The sequence below is a fragment of the Podarcis vaucheri genome (assembly GCF_965113315.1).
Source record: "Podarcis vaucheri genome assembly, chromosome: 1".
NCBI classification, from domain to species: Eukaryota; Metazoa; Chordata; class Lepidosauria; order Squamata; family Lacertidae; genus Podarcis; species Podarcis vaucheri.
This window is the reverse complement of record NC_138759.1, coordinates 129420714-129444638: the sequence shown is the minus strand read 5'-3', so window position 1 is coordinate 129444638 and position 23925 is coordinate 129420714. Positions and strand designations below refer to the sequence as shown.

The following is a 23925-nucleotide window of genomic DNA, read 5'->3' as shown; positions in this document are numbered from 1 at the left end:
CACACCTGTTTACTGAAAAAAAATCTCGCGGCACACCACCATTAAAGCCCCGCCCTGTGACGTCAGCGCGCAGCGTCACGCCGGGAGGGACGCACAAAAGTGAAAGTTTTTTCCCTCCCCCTTGCCGGGGAACCTCCAAGCTTTGGGCAGGCAGGCAGGCAGAGCTGGGAAGGGGGTTTCCAGGGGACACGGCAGCTCCTCGAAAGGCTTCTCTCAGCTGCGCTCAATCCGCCTCGGAGAGGATTTCCCCTCCGGTCCCATGCCTTCGTTTGGGGCATCGCTCCGGCTGCTCCCTCTCCAGCCGCGCAGGAGCGATGCCTCTCTCTGGCTCTCCCTCCGCGCAGGCTGAGGGAGGGAGGGAGGTGCGCGTATGACCCGTCTCTGCTGGGAGACCAAACCCAGCGAGGCAGAGTCGCGCGGAGGCGCCCAGGCAGCGCTGCCGGCTGCGAGGAGGAGCGCCAGGCAGCAGCAGGAGGCGCGGCCTCTCCTCGCCGCCGCCGCCCCGCCTCTCGCCGCCCGACTCGCCCGCCTCCCTCCAGGCATCTCGCGGCACACGAGGCAACGTCTCACGGCACACTCGTGTGCCGCGGAACACCGGTTGGGAAACACTGGTTTAACCCACAGCGCCACCAGTGTCCCAAACACACCGGTAGGCATGCCCAAATAGCTCTCCCGGAGAGTTTGCAACATGGCAAACTTGTTGCTGCCTCACCGCTTTGCATTCCAGTGTACAGCAGTGACATGGGAGATGGGTGCATAGCTGTCAACTTTTCCCTTTTCTTGCAAGGAATCCTATTCGGAATAAGGGAATTTCCCTTAAAAAAGGGGAAATGTTGACAGCTATGGACGTGTGTGTGTGTGTGTGTGTGTGTGTCAGTCAGTCAGTCAGTCAGTCAGTCAGGTAAGTGTCCCCAACTCATCTCACTGTTCACTGCTGACCTTATGGGCTAACCCTCACATCTCCTACAAAGCTTGGGAATAATAGGGAATGTCCTGTTGTAATTCAGTTGGGATTTTCCTAATGTGGGTAAAGAGTGAGGCCCCATCCTTCAGTGAAAGCATCTGACAAATGTGATAATTTTTTTATCCTGGGACAATGTCTTATTTGCAGTAACTGATAAGGGAGACAGTTCTTAAGAGAGAATGCTGTGTCTTGTGAGAGAAGAATCAGAAATTTCAGTTTGTTTTATCCTTCTATTCATTTACGTTTTATTTGGATTTGCATAAATTCATTTTATTCCATATCCCATTTTATTTTAATATTTCATTTTCTTATTTGCTAAAAGAGGTTTTTAAGAGGGGCATGTTACGATCTGCCAGTGAAATGTAGCATTCTGAGATAGTGTGTGTTGCAGCTTATTTTAAAGGCTACTTTTAAAATGAGGCTGCATTTTAAATTGCATTTTAACCTGTATTTTAAATTGGTTTTGGGTCCCCCCCTTTTCTTTCCCCCTCCCATTATGTTTTTACTGTGATTTTATTGGTGTTAGCCACCCTGAGCCCAGCTCTGGCCGGGGAGTGCGGGGTATAAATAAAACATTTATTATTATTATTATTATTATTATTATTATTATTATTATAGTGCGAGTTAACTTCTGCTGACGTCACCTTGTGTTACTTTCACACTGTTATAAACTTTTGCGATGCTCTGATGACAAGATACAAATTACCAGTTCTGTTGTAATTCAGTAATTGTTTCGAGGAGAGATAAGAATGAATTGTCAGTTTTCACAATACCAGGGGTAGATGAAGGTTGTCCGCCTCCAGATCTACATTAGTACCTTTTAATAAAAAGATTAATGAATTGTCTATAGGCTAAGTGGGGAAGTGAAACGGCAAAATTACGACACCAGCTGCTTTAGGTCAATTAAGTCTAAGTTGGCTGTGAATAGGAACAAACGGATGCTAGAAAGCTAGGTGAATGGGCAGTGGCGTAGCGTGGGTTGTCAGCACCCGGGGCAAGGCAAGTAATTTGCGCCCCCTAACCCGTGGATTTGCGCCCCCTAACCCGTGGATTTGCGTCCCCTAACCCTAACCCCCAGATGGTGCAGCCGCCCCCCTGCACCCCCCCCGCTACGCCACTGTGAATGGGAAACAAAATGGCTGATGGATTTTTGTGTTGAAAAATTATAATGGTGCACATTGGAAAAAATAATATTATATTGGCACAATAACACACACCGAATAAACTCTTAGGGAAGTGAGTTTGTAGTCATTGTGGGTACCATTGTAAAATGGCAGCCCATTTTCACATTTCGTCCCCGTTCACTTCCATGAAATGCTGCCCCAGTTTGGTTTATTACTGCTACACTATCAAACAACATTCCAGTGGTACCTCGGGTTAAGTATTTAATTCGTTCCGGAGGTCCGTTCTTAACCTGAAACTGTTCTTAACCTGAAGCACCACTTTAGCTAATGGGGCCTCCTGCTGCTGCCACACTGCCGGAGCACGATTTATGATCTCATCCTGAAGCAAAGTTCTTAACCCAAGGTACTATTCCTGGGTTAGCAGAGTCTGTAACCTGAAGCGTATGTAACCCGAGGTACCACTGTATCTTCTGATGTACAGATAAGTGGTCTTCAGCTTACCCACAAGTAAGCTGAGCCCTCCCCTTTAAAAAGTGATATTTTTAAGACGAGAAAGGTCCGTGAAAGGAGGAGAAAGAAATACAGATAAAGAGGAAAGATTGACATATAACATTCCACCAGGTTGGATTACATAATCCTCATAGTCCCTTCCAACTTTACAATTCTATGAGTCTATATGTATGTATAAAATTTTATTTTATATGTATAAAATTAAGGTTTATGTCGCAGACTGAGGTTAAAAATAGATTCCATTGTACCAGCTGACATTACAAGTCCATAATACTTCTTCATAAAATTGAAAAAAAAACCACCCATATGTGAATTTAATGGACCTGTGCATTCTGACCCAGACTGCATATTTTTGTGCCTCATTGCATTTCTTGAGGGATTTTAGCATAAACTGCCTCTGACTGAAATGAATATACCAATATATCAAAAAGATGGAACAGAGCATATTCATTTGTAAACGGTGCTATCACTAAGCTATGCTGTATCACTGTCACAAACGAAACAAACAATTAAAAGTGTATATACAGAATACACAAAATAGCTTGTCATTAAATATGCCATGCATTTAACATTCCATTAATTAGCAAGCAATTGATTAAGGCTTAAACATATTCAGTGGTCCATTCATATAAGACTCACGTTAAAAAGAAAATGTGATTAAGCACGGGTGCCCAATTTTGTGTATTTTTAAAATATAATTTCTTACACCTCTAAGCTTAGATTGTGACAAATACTTGTTTGATTCCAGAATTGCAAAAGCATATCCACTTTTCCCACGCTATCTTTCTAGAAAAAGAGGTGCCGGAGCTGACCACGAACTTCTCCCTTCTTATCTTATAATGGCAATGGCGCCCACCTGAGAGGTGCAGAGCTCCAGCTGAAAAAAAAGTCCTACACTCTTCAAAGAAATAGAACATTGCTCCCAAAACTGTTTGAAACATCAGGTCTTCAACATCTCTATCTGTCTATCATCTATCTTTTGCCAAACATTACTTTACTAGCAATGTTATTTCTAGTTATACAGGTTGTTGTTGTTGTTTAACAAAAACAATTTCCAGAAGGAAATTAAAAAGAAGCAGTAGATTCTCACCTTATTTCTACGTGGTTGCACTTTCCCTAGGATCATGTTTGCAGCTTGGAACTGATCCTATAATCAGAAGCCCTCAGGGACACAAAGTTTACCAGTTATAGCTGGTGTGCTGTCTGCAGACTGTCCTGGGCAGATATACGTAACTTTGCCACAGTTATCCTGCCATGCCCTGACGTCACGTTATTGGACTTCTTTATTGTTGCATCCAGTAACATCAGTAACTTCGGTTAATACAAAATACGGCAGCTGGATTGCTAACCAGGACTGGAATCGGGGAGCACATCTCACCAGTTTAGAAATTCTGTAACTCACCAGCACCCAGTCAATTTCCTAGCACATTTAAGAACAGGAGTTTTAAAGGGCTGAAGTCTTGGATACCTGAAGGAGTATTTCCTCCCTTTTGGAGCCACCCAATTATTAAGGTAATCGTCAGAGGCCTTTCTCCAAATTCAGAAATAAGGTGAGTTTGAGAAAGGCTTGCCTTTTCTGCCGGGGTTCCCTGGTTAGTGAACGCTCCTCTCTGGAAGGCTCTGCTGACACCAGCTTTCTTGTCTTCACCACCTGAAGACCTTTTGATTTCTCCAGGTGTTTCAAGGTCACTGGATATTTAAAATCTTTTTGACGCTATGTTGGTTTTGTTTTAATTTCTGCCACTGTTTACGTTAAGTCAGAAAATTAAGTCAAAAGCATGCCGCCTTTAATGATTTGCATTTAATTTGTTTTGGTTGTTGGGTTCAATAATTAAACAAATGTCTATGTTTCCTGATCTATGCTCAAGCTCAGTGGATGTTACACCTCAACACCTGTGCATTCCCTCCAACACCTTGAAGCTAAGGCTCTCACACACTTGCAGAGAGCCCTGGCATGTGTCATAATTTCTGGCGCATGCTGAGTTCAGCTCATAGCCTTTGACATCAACCGAAATTCAAAGCATTTAAACTGATTTGATTCCAAGGGTCATTCTATGGTGAAGAACAGTCTGATTTGGCAGCCCAATAAAGGGAAGGCTCCAGGATCCGGATGCTACTTGAGAGCAACGTTAACTTTTGCTGAGCGAATGTTCTACGGATAAAAGCTAGGGGGCGATCTTGTTTCTGAAAAGCTTCCTCTTGCCTGATCTCAGCGCTATTTTTCAAAGCAGTTAAACTCTTCGAAAAGTACACCGCCCTTCAAAGCTGCAAAGGACCAAAGAGTGAAGGTTCTGGCCATGCTCTCCGAAGTCCATCAGCATCAGCACATGGTTTTTCACACTGTGACAGAACATGAGAATGTGCTAAAGTATTTTTTCTCTTGACACACCAACCACCGTGCAGTATCACGTAGGCAGCGCATTTCTTTTAGAATAAAAAGGTGCCAGTATTGCATACCCTTTAGTACTCCCAGAAAAAAGCTCTGCACGTAATGTAGGTAAAGTAAAGGTAAAGGACCCCTGGATGGTTAAGTCCAGTCAAAGGCGATTATGGTGTGCGATGCTCATCTCGTTTCAGGCCAAGGGAGCCACTGTTTGTCTGCAGACAGCTTTCCAGGTCATGTGGCCAGCATGACAAGACTGCTTCTGGCGCAACAGGACACCGTGACGGAAGCCAGAGCGCGCTCAAATGCCATTTACCTTCCCGCCGCAGCAGTACCTATTTATCTACTTGCACTGGTGTACTTGCGAATTGCTAGGTTGGCAGAAGCTGGGACAGAATTTGTACTGTTTAAAATGACTGCATAAGATTGTTTTATTCTTTTTATGTCAGCCATCTTGTGAGGGCTTTGCTCTAAACGTTGGCAAAGATATCTAAAATAAATGAAACAATATTCTGAAACTTTCTGAACATGGGTGACTTATGTAAGTCCCAAGTACCACTAATCTGATCCTTCCGTGCAGCCTCTTGTTGCGAGTCAAGATATTTGGACCGGACTACTAATCCAATTCTGACCATAGAAATGGAAATAGAGAAAGAGATCCCTGAGCTCTCATAAAAGTAGAATCAGAACTGTAGGTTTGGGAAGGGACCCTGAGGATCATGAAGTTCAACCCCCTGCAATTTAGGAATATGTAGCTGTCCCACATGGGGATTGAACCTGTAACCTTGCCATTATCAGCACCACACTCTAACCAACTGAGCTATCCAGTGCACGTAGAAAACACAATCAGAAAAAATCAACAGCTCTTCCCAAGTCGCCTTGGGATAATACGGCAATTCTGGATGGTGGATATGAATCCTTGTAAGGAGATGAATACTGCATCTGTCTAAAGATCCTATCATTTCCTGGAACTTCACCAGCTACAAAGCCTGACAACGAGTTTAGGCTAACCTAACTAATCCCACTTTTTCCTGGGCATTTGTTTATGGACTGCATGAACAAATGTCCACCAGTAAATTGGTTAAGGGTAAGATATGACATGCCCTTAATTATTTATGATAGCAATTTTCCCAGTACCTCCAGAAATATCCAACATTTCCCCCCCTTTCATGTTCATGCATCATATCTGCAGTAATTTTACAGCCCTGAGTGTTTTATTTTCAATTATAGGTGCTAAATAGAAAGAAACCTTGAACACTGTGTGGATTCTGGGGATAAAAGATGTACTTTATACCAAATTGCATCTAACTGTGAAGTGAAAAAGAAATAAAACTGTCATTTCGGATCATACTCTTCCTCTTTCGTTAACTAAGCTATGTTTGGGCAGTAACCAGCATCACTGAAAATGCATTTGCTATTGTATGTTTTACAATACTGAAGGTGGGACCTATAGTAAAATGGCCACGGGATACAGGGTCTTTTCAGTGGTGACTCCCTGGCTGTGGAACGCCCTTTCCAGAGAGCCTTTTTCCAAGCGGACGTTCTTTGATGCTATTTTGGTGCCAGGAAATGTTACCTTTCTAATTTCAGAACCTTTTAAAACGTGCGTTCCTTTTAAACTTTCGGCGACTTGAGTTTTTATGCTGTTATTATATTTGAAATCATTATGGGTTGTTAGAATCGTTAGTGGTCTTGGCCTTGAGACCTCTTATGATAGGGCTGCAAACGGTAGACCTGAATGATTAAAAAGGTGGTTACTTTTTGAGAAAAGAGACATAAAACTGGGCCGTAGTTGTGGATTTACTGCATGGGGAAGGGAGTGGTATTATTATTATTATTACTATTATTATTACTATTATTATTACTATTATTATTACTATTATTATTATTATTATTATTATTATTATTATTATTAAAATTTCTATACTGCGAGGATCACAGGGGAGGTTACAATATAAAAACACAACAAACAAAAACAAACCCCCACACAACTTTAAAGGTCACAGGCCGCTTCATTAGCCAAGACTAATTAATGTCCTCCAACCCCGTGCAATTCCCGCCCCGTCGAAACCCCTCGGGGAAACCTAGCGATCTCCAGAAGGGAGCGCGTTCCGCTCGCTCTGGGCCTCCCCGGCCCCGCCCCCTCGGCGCGGCGATTGGCCGAGCGGAGCGCTTCCCCTCGGCGGAGTGGTCGGGGCTGCTGCCCGTCAGCCTCCGCCTGTCAAAACACACCAGCCCCGGCCCTGTCACACAACAGAAAAGAAAGAGAAGCGCGAGTGTGTGTGTGTGTGTGTGTGAGGGGAGTTGAAACCGGCGGCACTTCCTGCCGGTTGGCGGGCTGGCGGCGGCGGCGGGGAGCCCGGAGATGTGCGCGCTCAAAGGTGGCTTCTGAGGGGGCGCCTCCTGGCCGTGACCGGCGCCCCCCGCGCGAGTGAATGGGTGTGAGGGAAAGAGAGAAAGAGGACGAAGAGCGCGCGCAGCAGCAGCAGCAGCAGGAGGAGGAGGAGGCGGAGTGCGCCTCTCGCCTCGCCTCACGATTCTCCTCCGCTGCAAAACTCCCCTCATTGTCCCAAGTTTAGCGCCTCCCCGCCCTGCCCTTCCCCGCTTGCGACGGAGCCCCGGCGGCTGCGGAGGGGCGCCTGAGCCCGAGGGGCGGCTTTTCTCCTCACATTTCCACGGGAAATGCAGCAGGCGAGCGCGACGTCTCCTTCGCGGAAACTTGCCTCAGCGGCGCTTTAAGAAGGGGAAGAGGAGAAAAGGGGGGGGGGTTTAAATCAGCCTGGCGCCCCTCGAAGTTGACGCGGCTCCGCTTCGCGATGGCAGAAGCAACCCCGGCGCCCGCGGCGGGAGAAGGCGACTCGGAGCCTTTCCCGGAGCCCGAGGCGCCCCGGAGGAGGGAGCGCAGGAGCGGGGTGTCTCTAGCCGCCGCCGCCGCAGGCGACCCCGAAGCGATCCTCCTGGAGGCAGCCAGGGCGACCCCTCGCAGGAGCAGCATCATTAAGGTAAGGATTGGCCGCCGGAGGTTGGGTGGGTGGGTTCACACGTGACGCCCGGCGCCGCCGCGCGTGTTCAGCCGCTCGGCTCGCTCGCTGCACCCGGGATGCTGCTGCTGCTGCTACTGCTGCGAGCTCGCCAAAAAAACACACCCGCTCCTCTCCTTTTCCATCCCTCTGCGATCGGGATGTGGCTACACGTGTAGCGCAGCTCCGACGAGCGCCACCCCCTTTTAATAGAAAACCAGGAACCCACACAGTTTGGGGGCCACTTAAGCTGTGGCGATGTTCACGGAAGGGTAGGAGAAATCCGGCGTGTATTTCGGTACATGCAGAGGAGGGAGATTTTTTTTTTGGGGGGGGGAGGTAGAGATACTTCCGACTTGCTTCCTTTAAAAACTTTCTTTTCTGAGGTTCGGCTGCAAGTGGAACATGCGGAGAGGAAGGGGCATCGTTAGTTTCTGAAAAGGAAGAGGATTGTCACAGGTGATGGATGGAGAGAGCCACCACCACCACCACCTCCTTTTGCTGAGGACTGGCTCACCACGTGGTCAGTTCTCTTTGTTGCAAGCAGGGAAATAGTTGAAATATAGAAGAAGGGGGGAAAAGAGAGAGAGGAAATTTCCCTATACAGTAGTCAGATCTACCGCTACCTGTATCCCCTCTTGCTGTGACTATTTATTGTACCAGAATAATGTGTAATCCTCTGGAATGTCTTTGGCGGGTAAGGATGATGTTGGATGACTGGTTCTTATGAACGTCATGTCAACATGTGCTGTGGTTGTTTGCTTTTCCTAACTTAGGCTTGGAAATAACAGCCAGGAGAGAGGAGTTCGTACTTTCCCTTTTTTCCAGGGAGTAGCTACATTGCACTTTGCTTCAGTCTTATGTCGTGTGCCTGCAGTTCATCCTTTGCACTGGCTTGGCCATGCTGTTTGGCATTGGTGCTTTAAACGGTTCTTGGAGGAGGCTGCATCTCGGATGGTTGCATTAAGCTAATTGGTTCTATCCAGGATAGCAGGAATTACTCCAAATCAGGCATCCCTTCACGTACTGCTGCCACCCTTTTTATTGCTTATTCCTGGAAGTGCTTGGAGCAACTGCTGCGCTCCATAGTTTGATTTCAGATCTGCTTTAAATTTAATCTGTTGCTAGTGAAGCAGGTAAAATCATATGGTAACAGTACAATAAGCCCTGCCAGCTTAACTAGGAAACCGCCAGTGAGTGTTACATTTTTTTACTCAGCAGAAAAACTTTTAGATGATGCAACACATATGGGGAATAATCAAGTGGGAGGAGCTTCTTCATTTGCTTAAATGAAGTCAGATCAAGAGGATATTTGTAGAAAAAGAATTATGGGATAAGATGCCCACAGCTTTGGCCCTGGAGTTATCCTTGATTATTGCTGTGTGTCCAGTTTTCATTGGGTACAAGGAAGGATGCTTAAGGAGCGGTAAACCAGGCTCCCAATTTTGCGCACTCAGTTGTGTAAATTTGCAAAGCAGAGACATTCAGGTGCTTCTTCCCATCCCTGAGTATCTGAAGATTCTTCCGTTGGTTGCTGTCCAGCCTGGGCTAGGAGCTGACCAGGCTTGGGCAGGAAATGCAGCTTAACTTTTCAGTAAGTTGCCATCAAGTGGGCTCCATTTATGTTTTAGTCAGACTATGTGCTTTCTATGGGGACGTGGGTGGCGCTGTGGTCTAAACCACAGGTCTAAACCTTCTGCCGATCAGAAGGTCGGCAGTTCAAATCCCTGCGATGGGGTGAGCTTCTGTTGTCTGGTCCCAGCTCCTGCCCACCTAGCAGTTTGAAAACACGTCAAGTGCAAGTAGATAAATAGGTACCGCTCCGGCGGGAAGGTAAATGGCGTTTCCGTGCACTGCTCCGGTTTGCCAGAAGCAGCTTAATCATGCTGGCCACGTGATCTGTCTGTGGACAAACGTGAAGCTGTCTGTGGACAAACGCCGGATCCCTCGGCCTATAGAGGGAGATGAGCGCTGCAACCCCAGAGTCATCTGCCACTGGGCCTAATGGTCAGGGGTACCTTTACCTTTACCTATGTGCTTTCTATTTAGAAACATATGTACACATTCAAGGTTCAGCCATGTATCTACAGCACTGGATAGCTCAGTTGGTTAGTGTATGGGGGTGATAACACCAAAGTTGCAGGTTCGATCCCTGTATGGGACAGCTGCATATTCCTGCACTGCCGGGGATGGACTGAATGATCCTCAGGGTCCCTTCCAATGAGGTCAGGACTGCATCATGCAGAGTTTACCACCAGCGCTTTAAGTTTTTCTGCATTAAAATACAGTAACTAAAGTGCTTAATCTTAAAAGATCTGTAATGGGTGTGTGTAAAACAATATAAAATCAAGAATGCACAGATAAATAAGGCAAAATGTTATGAACCAGTGTACATAACTACATTTATATGTCTGGCTAAGCTTGTTGAAATAAGCAGGCATCTAAAACAGTAGAGGGAGGGTGTCTGCCTTATGGTAGTAATGAAGTTGGACCTTCAGACAATTTCAAATTACTAAACATAACCTTGTGTTGTCTTCTGAACAGCATAGGAGTTAAGACTGGGGAGTATAAAGATTGGGGTGCACAAGTGTAGTTATTATTTTGAATTGAAGATTATATGGAAAGTGATTTTTCTTGTTTTTGTTTGGGGGAGTGACTGTACAAGGAATAGTTGCTGTGAATACTTTAAAAACAGAGTTTGAGAAAAGGGAAGTATTATGCCTGTTTTTGAGAGAGAGTCTTTATTAAGATGCTGGGGCACAACATACAGATTGCTAAGCATTTAGTAATTGTGTTGATTGTTATTTGACAGTGGACATATGTTATGAAATAATATTAAAAGCAGGAGTTCAGTTCCATAGCTTTCCCTTGCTGTAGCTATCTTGCCAGCCAGCCACATCCATGTAAAAATCATTTGTATTTTTAAAGAGCTAGAGATCTGTATGTAAAAGAAAAAATGAAAGTGATGTATTATGAGAATGCTGTTTGTGTATGTGACCTATGATGAAACTTGCTTCTTTGTGGTGGCTCTGAAAACCACAGAAGTATATTTTTACATTACAAAACATACCTAGTGGAGGTAATAATAAGTGATGATGTGCTGACTGGGGAGGTTCTGAATTGCTAAGACTGAAATCCTGTGTATTCTGACTAGGGAGTACCGGTAAGTACCAATGAAAATTGGACTTCTGGGTAAACCAAGAAACATATTTGCCCTATATGTGGCCTTTTCTTGAGATGTGAAGTAGGGTGTCAGCAGACAGCTCATTCTTGGAGTTCAGTGGAGCGTTATATTTAGAAGTGGGAAAAAATACTTTATACTCAGATGGAAGATGAGCATCTCCCTTCCCATTTTCCTGCATGTGTTATGGTTTGTCTGCACGCGGCATGGTATGTCTATTCATTGATTCTACATGGCTAGTATGATGACTAGAGTGCTCAGGTATGGATGTGGTGTTCATATCCTTGCTCAGCCCTGCTATGGCTGACCATTCAGTGGTCTTGTAAAGCTCTCTCCCTCTAACAACTTACTGGTACTTTGTAGGGTTGTGATTGTAAGTGCCTTGGTAGGTTGAATACACAAGACAAGAGCATTCCTGCCTGCTGCCTGCTAATTTTCTGATAAAGGTAAAGGTAAAGGGACCCCTGACCATTAGGTCCAGTCATGACCGACTCTGGGGTTGCGGCGCTCATCTCGCTTTATTGGCCGAGGGAGCCGGTGTGCAGCTTCCGGGTCGTGTGGCCAGCATGACTTAGCCGCTTCTGGTGAACCAGAGCAGCGCACGAAAATGTCGTTTACCTTCCCGCCGGAGCAGTACTTATTTATCTACTTGCACTTTGATGTGCTTTTGAACTGCTAGGTTGGCAGGAACAGGGACCGGGTAGCAACGGGAGCTCACCCCGTCGTGGGGATTCGAACTGCCGACCTTCTGATCGGCAAGTCCTAGGCTCTGTGGTTTAACCCACAGCACCACTTGCTATAATTGCTAATCTGGTACATTGTTTCCTGAAATCTGTGGATAATCTAGTCTGAGCCAGTTGTTAATATTTTATTTTATCAAAAGTTATTTAAGGGCTGCCTTTCTGAGCAGAACTGTCTCAGTGTAGCACACATAATAAAAATGCAACAGCAATGCAAAAATCTAAAGTTCAGGGTAATTTCTTTTTGAATCACCAATAATAAAACACTCACTAAGCCCAAACTATGAAAACACAACTCTCCTGGTTTTTTCACTGCAAAGGACAGAGCTATGGTGCCACCATGGAAAAGGCCATCTCACTTCTGCCCACTAATTTCACCTAGCTAGGTGGCGAGCAACCAAGAAAGACACCTATTAGCTTCAGTTTTTGTTTAGACCTTCAGAGCCATGTCACTGATATTGGTACAGTATTTATGATAATTATTGAACAAAATTTAAAACAACAACCCCATCAGAATGCTTGTTGCTGTTAGTCAGCTTAAAGAGTACAGAGTAAGTCTACAAACTTAACCCTACTTATCTGGGAGTAACGCCCACTGAATGACATTTGACATATTTAGACATGGTAAGGCCTGCATTGTAAGGCTCAAAAATGGTATTCTGGATGGGACATTTGATTATTATTATTAATCTTATAAGAGGTGTTTGAAGCTTTTTATTACGTCTTACTCTGATGTAGTGCTACAAATGAATGGAAATGATAGAAGATGCCATGTGTCTTGCTGATTGCCATCTGCTTTGTTTCAGTAAGCTCCCCCATCCAACATGCAGGACAGAACAAACTTTGATCTGGAATTCCTTGAGTATCTTTCTGCTGCCATCTGGTTGCAATGTTTCTTCTGCTTGCTTGATCCTTTGTTATCTGTAGTTTTCTCTCTCTCTCTGTGCCTCCCAGTCTTAGAAGAAAAAACTGTAGGAAAGAAGGCTACTGGTTGACTTGTAAACCAGCTTTTTCTTTATTAATTTCAACGTTCATGGAGGAAGTTGTCACTCTCTATTAGTTGTGGAGCAAATAGCATCCTCTGGCATAATCCTCATTCGCTTTTATGGGCATTGTGCTGCTGTGGTTTTTTCCGAAGACCTTACAGGACTGAAGCATGTTTAGCGATTATACATTTGCTCAGTTCAGCATAGTGGATTGTGCCACTTAAGGCTGCAGGGGGGAGATTGTAAATGGAAATACTTCTCTTTGACTAGATAGTTTTACAAGTGCAAGGAGGTGGGTTTTTTTTTCTTCATTTCATTTTGTTTTTAAATGGGCTTTTAAAGCATGCTACCTTGTGTAGTGTGCAGCTTTGTAAGCATGCACCTGGCATTTCATGGGAGTTGGAGAAGCAGCTTGTGGTGGGTGGGGAGAGGTGGATCAACAGAAAAATGGTGAGGGGAAGGGGAAGGGTTAAGTTCTGTTCTGACTTTCAGTAGCTGGAAGGCATGTCTTGCCTAGGAAAGTGATTCTAGTGCCTTGCTAATGGGCTGCTTTTTTTTTTTTTGCTTCAGGGACTTCTATTCATCTCACTGACATCTTTACCCTTTAAAAGCCACCGATAACAGAGAATTTAATGCTTAATTTCATTCAGCTTGTGCTCTTATAAGATACTGTGGGTCAGGCAGTTAAGATATTTCAGACGTCTGGTTTGCAATACAAGGATGCCAGAAGGAGAGTACACGTCTGTCTTTTTCTTTTAATAAAGCAAACTTGGAATGAAGCACTGTGCACACCTCCTTGAACTAAATAAGACTTTGGAGGAAATATGCATTAGACGAGGCTGCATGTTTCTGAATGTTACTTCTATAGAGTGAATGAAATAAAAGTGACGGGGGGGGGGCTACCTATCTAACATATTGAGAACATGAACTTCTAACTTGAAACACCAAAATGTCTCAAGAGGGACAGCCTCTCATGAATCCTTGCTCCCTTGTTCTTTTTGCAAAGTTAATCTTTTCCCTGGCTGATGCTGGTGGGACTGGATATGGTAAGAACACAAGAAGAGCCCTGCTGGATCAGGCCAAAGTCCAGGATCCAGTTCCCACAGATGCCCATGGGAAGCCTTCACTCTCCGCACCTACAATTATCAGCAGCTAGGTCTCCAACAGTGAAGGTAGAACATAGACATTGTGGCTAATAGCCATTGATAAGACTCACTGGCCTATGAATTTGTCTCATTGTATTTTAAAGCAATCCAAGTTGTTGGTCATCACTGCATCTTGTGGAAGATAAATCCATAGTTTAAATATGCCCGAAGTCTCATGGCCTGTATGTTGAAATCGCTAAATAACCTTTCTCTAGATTACATATTGATGGGAGTTGTGGAGATGGCATAGTCCAACTTGAATGTGGTCTGAGTTTGGATGAATTAGTTTGGGCCCTATATTTTTTAAAGGTCCACCTTACACTTTGAATCGGGTGCATTCTGAATTGCCCATTAATAGAAGTGCAAGCTGGATTTCGAAGGGGCAGAGGAACCAGAGACCAAATTGCAAACATGCGCTGGATTATGGAGAAAGCTAGAGAGTCCCAGAAAAACATCTACTTCTGCTCCATTGACTATGCAAAAGCCTTTGACTGTGTCGACCACAGCAAACTATGACAAGTTCTTAAAGAAATGGGAGTGCCTGATCACTTCATTTGTCTCCTGAGAAATCTCTATGTGGGACAAGAAGCTACAGTTAGAACTGGATATGGAACAACTGATTGGTTCATAATTGGGAAAGGAGTACGACAGGGCTTCTGTGCATCGGGTTGCATTCTGGAAATGTGTCCATCTTAATTCTTCCCAACCTCTTAGTGATTTTTGATATCGTTGACCATGGTATCCTTCTGGAGTGGCTGTCTGAGTTAGTGGTGGGTGGCACTGTTTTTCAGTGCTTCTGGTCCTACTTGGATAGTCATTTCCAGAGGATGATGTTTCAAGAGTGATATTCGGCCCTGTGGAGCCTTAATTGTGGGGTTCCTCAGGGTTTGATTTTATCCCCTAACATCTACATGAAACTGCTGAATGTTAACAAATATATATTTTTAGGATATACATTTAGGACAAAAATATATTCAGCGTTACTTATGAAAACACCCTCATGAAATGAATATGGTGAAAACATTAATTGTACTGCAGTGAAGAAAGTAAAAGGTATATCATTTTTAACACAGTTTCCGTGTAATATTGCTTGTAATCTGTGCCAGATTACACAATAAAGGCGTGAATGTTTGGGTGTGTTTTTTTCTGCCTGTTTTGGGTTTTCCTTTTAGCATAGAACTGAGGGGTAACTAACATGTAGCGCTAACCACCCTAAGTAAGGGATGAGGAACCTGAGGTCCTCCAGATATTGTTGGACCACAACTATCACCCCAGTGATTGGTCATGTTGGCTGGTCTGATGGGAGCTGGAATCCAAAAGTATCTAGAGGCCATAGGTTCCCTATCCTGCTGTAATTTATCTATAGTCAGTAAATTTAATTGTTTATAGCCAATGACCATCACAATACACTATGAGCACAAATCACAAAACTATAAAATGAAAGACAATTGCCTGCATCAGACCAGGACAAATCTACAATGTCCAAAATTTAGAAACATTCTTTCTAATCAGCATCCCTGGGGTTTGTCACTTGCACTATCCAGAAAGGCTGCCTTTATCTTTCTTACCACTAGTGCAAATAGTGCCACCCTATAGCTGATGCACTTATTGACATCTGCCATCAACCATTTAATTTTCAGATTTTCAAATCATCTGGTTGACCTGAAAAGGGGAGATAAATTTAATTCTGGGTGAATCATACAATGGGCAATATAAAATGTAATGTACAAGCTTCTCGATAGGTCCTGATCCACATATAAAGGTCTCTTTTTCGGATTTGTTACTATATCCCCAACCAGATATTAATCTATAGATAAATTAGAATTGGGAAGCTCTAATAATAATAATAATAATAATAATAATAATAATAATAATAATAATAATAATAATAATAAATATTATACCCCACCATCCCCTGCCAGAGCTGGGCTCTGGGCAGCTAACACCAAATATGAAATACAATAAAATGTAATAGGAAAACAACAACAACAACAAACAGTTAAATAAAATACGGCTTAAAATGCAGCCTCATTTTAGTAAAGGTAAAGGGACCCCTGACCATTACGTCCAGTCACGGACGACTCTGGGGTTGTGGCACTCATCTCACTTTATTGGCCAAGGGAGCTGGCGTACAGCTTCCGGGTGATGTGGCCAGCATGACTAAGCTGCTTCTGGCAAACCAGAGCAGCGCACGGAAACGCTGTTTACCTTCCCGCTGGAGCGGTACCTATTTATCTACTTGCACTGGCATGCTTTCGAACTGCTAGGTTGGCAAGAGCTGGGACCCAGCAAAGGGAGCTCACCCTGTTGCGGGGATTCGAACTGGCAACCTTCTGATCAGCAAGCCCAAAGTTCAGTGGTTTAGACCACAGCGCCACTACATTTTACTACATTTTAGTAGTAGCCCATAAATCAAGACCATAAAGGGAGGAAACATCAGATATTCACCCGAGCTAGCTATCCATGCTGGTCCTACATGGGCCAGCAAAGAAGCCAAGGGAAAATTTATATACCAAATCCCATATAGGGGGTCAGAGTGAGTCTGAGCCGAAGGCCAGGCGGAACAGCTCCGTCTTGCAGGCCCTGCGGAAAGATGTCAAATCCCACAGGGCCCTAGTCTCTTGTGACAGAGCGTTCCACCATGTTTTATTTAACAAAATCTATGGTATATACTGCTTGATCTTTTTACTATATAAAAAACGCTCTAAATGGTTTACAAAAATAATACCTGTTGGATGTTACTGCATTACTGTGGAGAAAGATGTAGATAGGGCTAGTATAGGAAATCTATATTTGCCTAAGCTATTCAGCTATTTCATCATAAAAGAAGAATGTGGCCTCTTTCTATAGGAAATCTAATGTGCTTTTCCTACAGAAAGAAACCACATATTTCTTTTATGATGAAATATTTGGACAGCCTCTGCAAATTAATGTGATCATACAATGGTTGTCTAGAGAACAGTAATGAACTAAAGCAAAATTGGTCATTGTGTTCAAGTAACATTCTCAGTAATGAAGCATCTTAATTAAGAAAATGTGGCAATACTGATGCTCCTTTAAGGAAAGTTTATAGTCTAAATAATAAATATGCAATTGAAATTGATGTAAAAATTGGAATTGATTTTCAGTGATGCTTATGGTAAACAGGATAGCACTGGGATTTGGTGGGAGGCTGTGGAAGGGGCCAGGATTGCCATAGATTCTCACAATCCACCTAAAAGCAAAACAGAAAATGCAGCACGTCATTCATAAAGAGGGATTATACTTTCTTCAAAGATTACAGTTTTTAGGGCTTATTTTGACTGACTGAGATTAAAGGTCAAAAGAGTCCTGCAGGATCAAGCCAAAGGTTTATCTGACCAGTTTCCTGCTTCTGTTTGGTGAACTGGGATATTGCCATCACCAGCTGCTGTAAAACATAACAGATGTACACATTTTTCAAGGTGTCTAACCATGGACGCGGGTGGCGCTGTGGGTAAAAGCCTCAGCGACTAGGACTTTCCGATCGAAAGGTCGGCGGTTCGAATCCCCGCGGCGGGGTGCGCTCCCGTTGTTCGGTCCCAGCGCCTGCCAACCTAGCAGTTCGAAAGCACCCCCGGGTGCAAGTAGATAAATAGGTACCGCTTTATAGCGGGAAGGTAAACGGCGTTTCCGTGTGCTGCGCTAGTGCAGGCTCGCCAGAGCAGCAATGTCACGCTGGCCACGTGACCCGGAAGTGTCTCCGGACAGCGCTGGCCCCTGGCCTCTTGAGTGAGATGGGCGCACAACCCCAGAGTCTGTCAAGACTGGCCCGTACGGGCAGGGGTACCTTTACCTTTACCTAACCATGGAAGTTATGAAATTGTTTTTTGTAGGATATGTACCTGTTGACCAATCTTTGATGCCATTCTTCTTCAGTTGCCTTGAACAGGGAAGTAAAACAATGGTCTCCAACTGTATGTCTTTTGCACAGGGGTCATCTGTAGCATTCTTTATGCGAAGCAAATTGGTTTTTCTCCCCATTAGAGACCATATTAGCATGGCCTCTGATTTGTGATTTAGCTCGTTACATATTCCACAGAAATTATTATGCTTCGGTAGAGCAATTACTGGGTAAATGCAGATTTGAGGCAGCCAGCCAAGCATGATGCCAAAGGAGCATTGCAGAACAGGGCTGACACATGCATAATATTTCAAAATCTGAATAATCACATCTTCCCAATATGTAACTAAGATGTACTATCTAAGTGCATCTGTTACTTCCTCAGTAAGTTTAATCTGAAGTTTGCAAGGATGCTTCTGCAAATATGCCTTCGTTTTGGCATGCCAGAGATACAGATAATCATTAGGATGACTGGATAATCTGAATTCTTGATATGAATAATAATAATAATAATAATTTTTATTTATACCCCGCCCATTCGGCTGGGTTTCTCCAGCCACTACACTAGCACAGAGGCTACACCAGTTTTCCTGAGCTGTCCCCCCCTCCCCCGATTTTTTAGAGTACAGTTCCCATCAGTAACACCCAACATTGACTGTGGGGCTGATGGGAGCTGTGATCTAAAAACATCTGGAGGGCACAAGCCCATGGAAAGGAAAAATGGGAAAGAAGAACCAGATTTTTAAAAATGGTGTTTTAGCAGCTGGAGGAGGAGAGGACAGAGGCTGAAGAAAGAGCTGTGAATACTTTGGACCCATGGGAAGCTCAACAAACTTGTTGTGTGTGCGTGCGCGCACGCATGCACACAAACACACACACAGAGTGTTTGTCTTTGTGTGTGTAACTTTGTATTAATGTAACATTTTTATATCTAACAGTGTATTTTTGGAATATTTGTTTCAAGTTGTCTGTTGTTGCTTTGAGATATTTTTAATATATCAAGTGGTATAGAAATTAAATAATCAAATAAAATAAAAATGTTTTAACATAAATTGAGTTATTGCTGGATTTGTCATGTTATATTTAGATATGATTTAGTATAGTATATTCTGTATTTTAATGTTTGATGTTTTGTTGTGTTTTTATATATGCTGTAAGACTCCCAGAGTGGCTGGGGAAACCTAGCCAGATGGGCAGGATATCAATTAAAATGTTGTTGCTGCTGTTGTTGTTGTTATGATGATGTAGGGCTCTCCATTTTGTTGTTGTTTTATTCTGAGCCATTTGAAGCAGATTTATATGGAAAAGCAGCATACAAATTTAAATAATAAATATTTTCTGTAGTAGGGCACTGTAGAATAGAATATTTCTATACTGTCAAATCACAGAATGTCAGGGCCATGTACAATTTTAACATCCCTACAACCATAAGGTTTTGGGTACCTGAAGTGATTCTCTTGTCAAAACTCTGGGCTACCTCCGGTGGATATTATATCTCAGATTGAGTTTTACATACCACGTACGTATTGTTCACTTTCTTTGGTGGAGGAATTTACATCTGACATTTTCCATGTGTGCAGTTCCCTCTTACCACAGATGTAGAGATTGTATAGTTACTTTACACTCTGACACCATGTAGAGTTAAGAGAGATTCCATGATGATGTGGTGATGTTCCATCTTCCCATACTCCCTGGACAGTGCCACCTCATGGCTCGTTTGTCCATACATACAGGTAATACCCCAAATAATGGAGAGAGAGAGGTCGTTTTAAAGAGACCATTTTACCTTGGGAAGCTTTTTGAAGATGTGTCCAATTTAAATGTAACCCCAAATGCTTTGGATTGGCATTTATTCCACCAGAAATGCCTATTTCCCACCTATGGACAAGTGTAGGTGCAGCTAGTGATGTGGGTGTTCTGGAAAACTTTGAATTAGAAAATGTCCAGCTTGCATTGGAAAATATTCGCATGCCCTTTGGAGTGATCATATTTAGTTTGTATTTAGTGAACAAAGCCTTTAAAAAGTACCCCTCTTCATATTTTAACCCAGTACACCGCAAACATTTGATCTGAAATATTTGGGAGGGGAAATTTAAGCACATTTAATGTGCTTTAAGTCTTACAGTGCATTTCCTTTCCATTGTTTAAATTTTAAGAATAAAAACAAAGGCACTGAGTACTATTGACACACTAATAAATTTTAGCCATCTGAAGAACTGTGCATGATATGTTGACTGGCATACTTGCTAGGGATAATCATCTGAAAAACATTACTGAAAACCATTAATTAAAATTTTGAAACTCCCCAGCTTGCCTATTATTGTAGTTCCAGTTGGCATTCATTCATTGTTCCTAATAAACTGGTAGAATGAAAGAAAATCCACACACACACACACACACACACACACACACACACGAAAGTGTTCTGTCTTGAAAACAATTCTGCAGAAAAGTTTCCATCCCACATCAATGGGTGCATCCAAATGGAGTTGTTTTGATATTTTGGGGCAGACTTATATTCAGATGTGTGTGGATAGCAATATCCTAACTTATGTTTACCCTGTTATATGGCAAATTCTATTTTGAGCTAAGTCAGTATTTCATCTAAGCTAACCATGTGTTTGTGGCGGTGGTCTTAAACCCATCACTTTATGTGTTTTCCATTGCCCATGAACAACTTCTTTTTTTCTTTTTTAAAGCCTATCCATTTTGCTCTGGGCATTTCAGCAGCTCTGTCCTAAATCCACATAAGCTTTCAACTACTGTACAGTACCTAAAATATGGCCTTAAGGGAATAAATGGTGAGGATTGGTTGCTCCCTGGCTTGGCTAAGAAAGATATGCATGACCTTCTTCATGCATCCCCCCCCCAGATACAACAAAAACAAACAAACAAACACTGTCATATTAACAATAAAAACAGTACACCAATCCTGTCTTAAATATACATACATGCCGGTTCCGTATTTTCCTTAGCCGAAGATTCACTTTTCTGCACATAAAGAATTATGCATAGACTTTGCAGATTCTTTTTTTTTTAAGTCAGTCTGATAAGAGGGAACAAACTTACTTTCTCTTTCCAAAGATAAATTTTCCAGAGTCCTTGCAGGTTCACCGAGTCGGGAACTTGAAATAACTGTTCCCGTTTTGCCACGGTCCAATTCCCCCCCCCCCTCATCAATTTAAGTCCTGGAACATTTGTTTTCATGCTGCAATGGCGGCACTATTTTTGGACTCCTTCAAAACTTTTGGCCGAAAGTTAGAGATGATGGGAGTTGTGATCCAACATAATCTGGAGGATAATAGGTTTTCCATTCCTGTTTCAGATGATTTAAAATACATGTTATTCATCATATGAAGTTTGTACAACGTCCAGTGGTGTGATCTGTCATCTCTAGGCAATAGATGGGGGAAGTCTTGGAAAAAATTACTAAAAACACCACTTCTATTCTCTACCCCACCATATTGATTTATTTTCAGATGTGCAGAGATGGGCATGCAGTGTAAGAGAGTGAATAAAAAGCTAGAATGGTTTGCTACTTGGACTGAAAAGAGCCACAATATGGGGAAGAGCATCGAACCAATCAATCTCTGAGGAGACTTTGCTAACTATGCATAGGTATACATTTTGGGATATCCATGGGGTTTGAGGGGAAGATCATACTGTAGATGGAGCAACAGAGCTCCCGCACAGGACACTTATAAATAATGGGGGAAGTTTACTGAGAGCAGAGAGGTTTATAATAGGATGATCTTGAATTTCTACTTTATTACCAGCTAGCTTAGATATGGAATCTACCATTAGCTGAGTTTTACATTGCATCCTGTCACTAGGATATTTAAAAAAAAATACTTTATCAATATTTCTATAGCCACTAATGGCTTCTTTTAGTAATTTGTACTGTTGCCTTCACATCTAACATTAAAGCACTTAAAAACGAGCAAACACTTTCCAGCCATAAACTCTAGCAATTATTGTCTAGCAATTAATGTATATATTTTTAATAGCCAAGTCTCATTGTTTCCCCCTTCAGCATCTCTCCCTCAGAATGTTGTTCATTTGCTCAGTGTTGCAGCTATTCAGATGGTCAAGGCTGCAATCCTATTTGTCATTGTTTTGGCCATAGGTAATGTCCCTTGAGCATGGTTGATATGGGTGTGTCTGAGGTTATCTGCTCAATTAGCAGCCTCCCCCTCTTCCTGTCTTTGTTCTTCAGGCAGCATGAGAGAGAGAGACTAAAACTTATATAGCAGCAGTGAGGTACTTGTGGCCCTCAGATGTTGTTGGATTCCAGCTCCAATCAGCTCAAGCCAGCATGGCCAATGACCCTGGGATGATTGGCGCTGTCATTCAACAATAGACTGGAAGAGCACAAGTTCCCTATCCCTGCTATAATACATACAAGCGCCACCGTGAGCAATATGGAGTCTTGCAGAGGGCATTGGATCATCCCCATCTAGACAGATGTATGTGCTTCCTACATCGGTGTCCGTTAAGGAAACACCTATTGTGTTTCCTATGTACTATGAGACTATACAAAAACCTAGAGAGAGGGAGGTTTTGTATAACATGACTGCATAACTGTAATCCATGTCACACTGTTAGGCTAATTTGAATGTAGTGTTCAAGGTGTTTCCCCTGCTCTTTCTGAGCACAAAGTCCTCTCCTCACCCCTAACAGTCTGTGCACTGTTCAGTCAGCTGTGCTCCAGTGCCTCCTTGATTAAAATGACAGTTTAGCTAATGGAGTACAATGACTTCCCCTTGAATTTGTTCACTGCTGATAACCTTGGCCTTTGCAGGGCAGAGGAAACCAATGGGCCGAAGTTGACTCATTATGTTCTTTTTCCTATAACATTTGCAAATACTTTCTGCCTGTGCTGTTTATTTTGCAGCTCAACAAACCAATATGTTAAAGCATTCATGACCTATAACATCACTTACATTCCTGTAGTGCCAGCTGAATGTTAGACGGGATATATACTCTCTTAAGCATTTATTTGCCTGTGGGACATGAAGTTAAGAGTGGATGGATCCATCTCTTATAAATATATTTTGACCTAAAATATTATTTCAATGTACTTTGGCATATTTTTTGAGCTGAGAGTTGTGTAATAACATTTGGAGAGTACAACATACGGAGGAAATTACCTTCCAATCCACACAGTAGTTGAGGGAGTCCTGATCAGGGCAGTGCACATCAGAATTGTAGGAACCATATCTCTAAAATATCCCACATGACTCTGAGCTAAAGTCATGAATTCATGTGTTCCACCACTACCAGGACTATACTATAGCTGGTTCCCCCCTCCACTTTCAGGGAGAAGCGCCATAGCACAGTAGTAGAACACTTGCTTTGTATGCAAATAGTCCTTTTTCCAATACTTGGCATCTTTAAGTAGGGTCGGGAATGTTTTCTGCCTGGAGAGTCACAGTAAAGGTAAAAAAATGTAAAGGTAAAAGACCCCTGGATGGTTTAGTCCAGTCAAATTTGACTATGGGGTGTGGCGCTCATCTCCGCTTTCAGGCCAAGGGAGCCAGTGTTTGTCTGCAGACAGCTTTCCGGGTCATGTGGCCAGCATGATTAAACTGCTTCTGCAACAATGGGACACTGTGCCAGAGCCACGGAAGCGCCATTTACATTCCCACTGCAGCGGTACCTATTTATCTACTCAAGCTGGTGTGCTTTCAAACTGCTAGGTTGGTAGGAGCTGGGACAAAGCAACAGGAGGTCACCCAGTTGCGGGGATTCGAACTGTCGACCTTATGATTGGCAAGCCCAAGAGGCTCGGTGGTTTGGACTACAGCGCCACCTGTGTCCCTGGTAGAGTCACAGTAGACAATTCTGAGCTTAGATGGACCAGTGATCTGATGGTATAAGGCAATTTCCTATGTTCTTATGAATGGGCTCAACTTCCCACCTGTGTCACTGCTGCCCATTCACTTGCTCGTTCCTGCTTGGCCCAATCTCTGCAACCAAAGAGGAAGAGGGCAAGGCAAGTGGAGGATGT

General features: G+C 43.2%; 1 protein-coding gene across 1 annotated transcript in view; it reads left to right on the top strand.

The window, feature by feature from the left end:
• The first annotated feature begins 7263 nt into the window (after nucleotides 1-7263).
• The window catches only part of PLCL1 (phospholipase C like 1 (inactive)), a 189246-nt gene continuing 172584 nt past the window's right edge, over nucleotides 7264-23925 (top strand). The window contains exon 1 of the mRNA XM_082225695.1: nucleotides 7264-7983. Within this exon, the coding sequence (XP_082081821.1) occupies nucleotides 7798-7983 (186 nt within the window). The 5' untranslated portion in view covers nucleotides 7264-7797. The remainder of the gene's footprint in view (nucleotides 7984-23925) is intronic.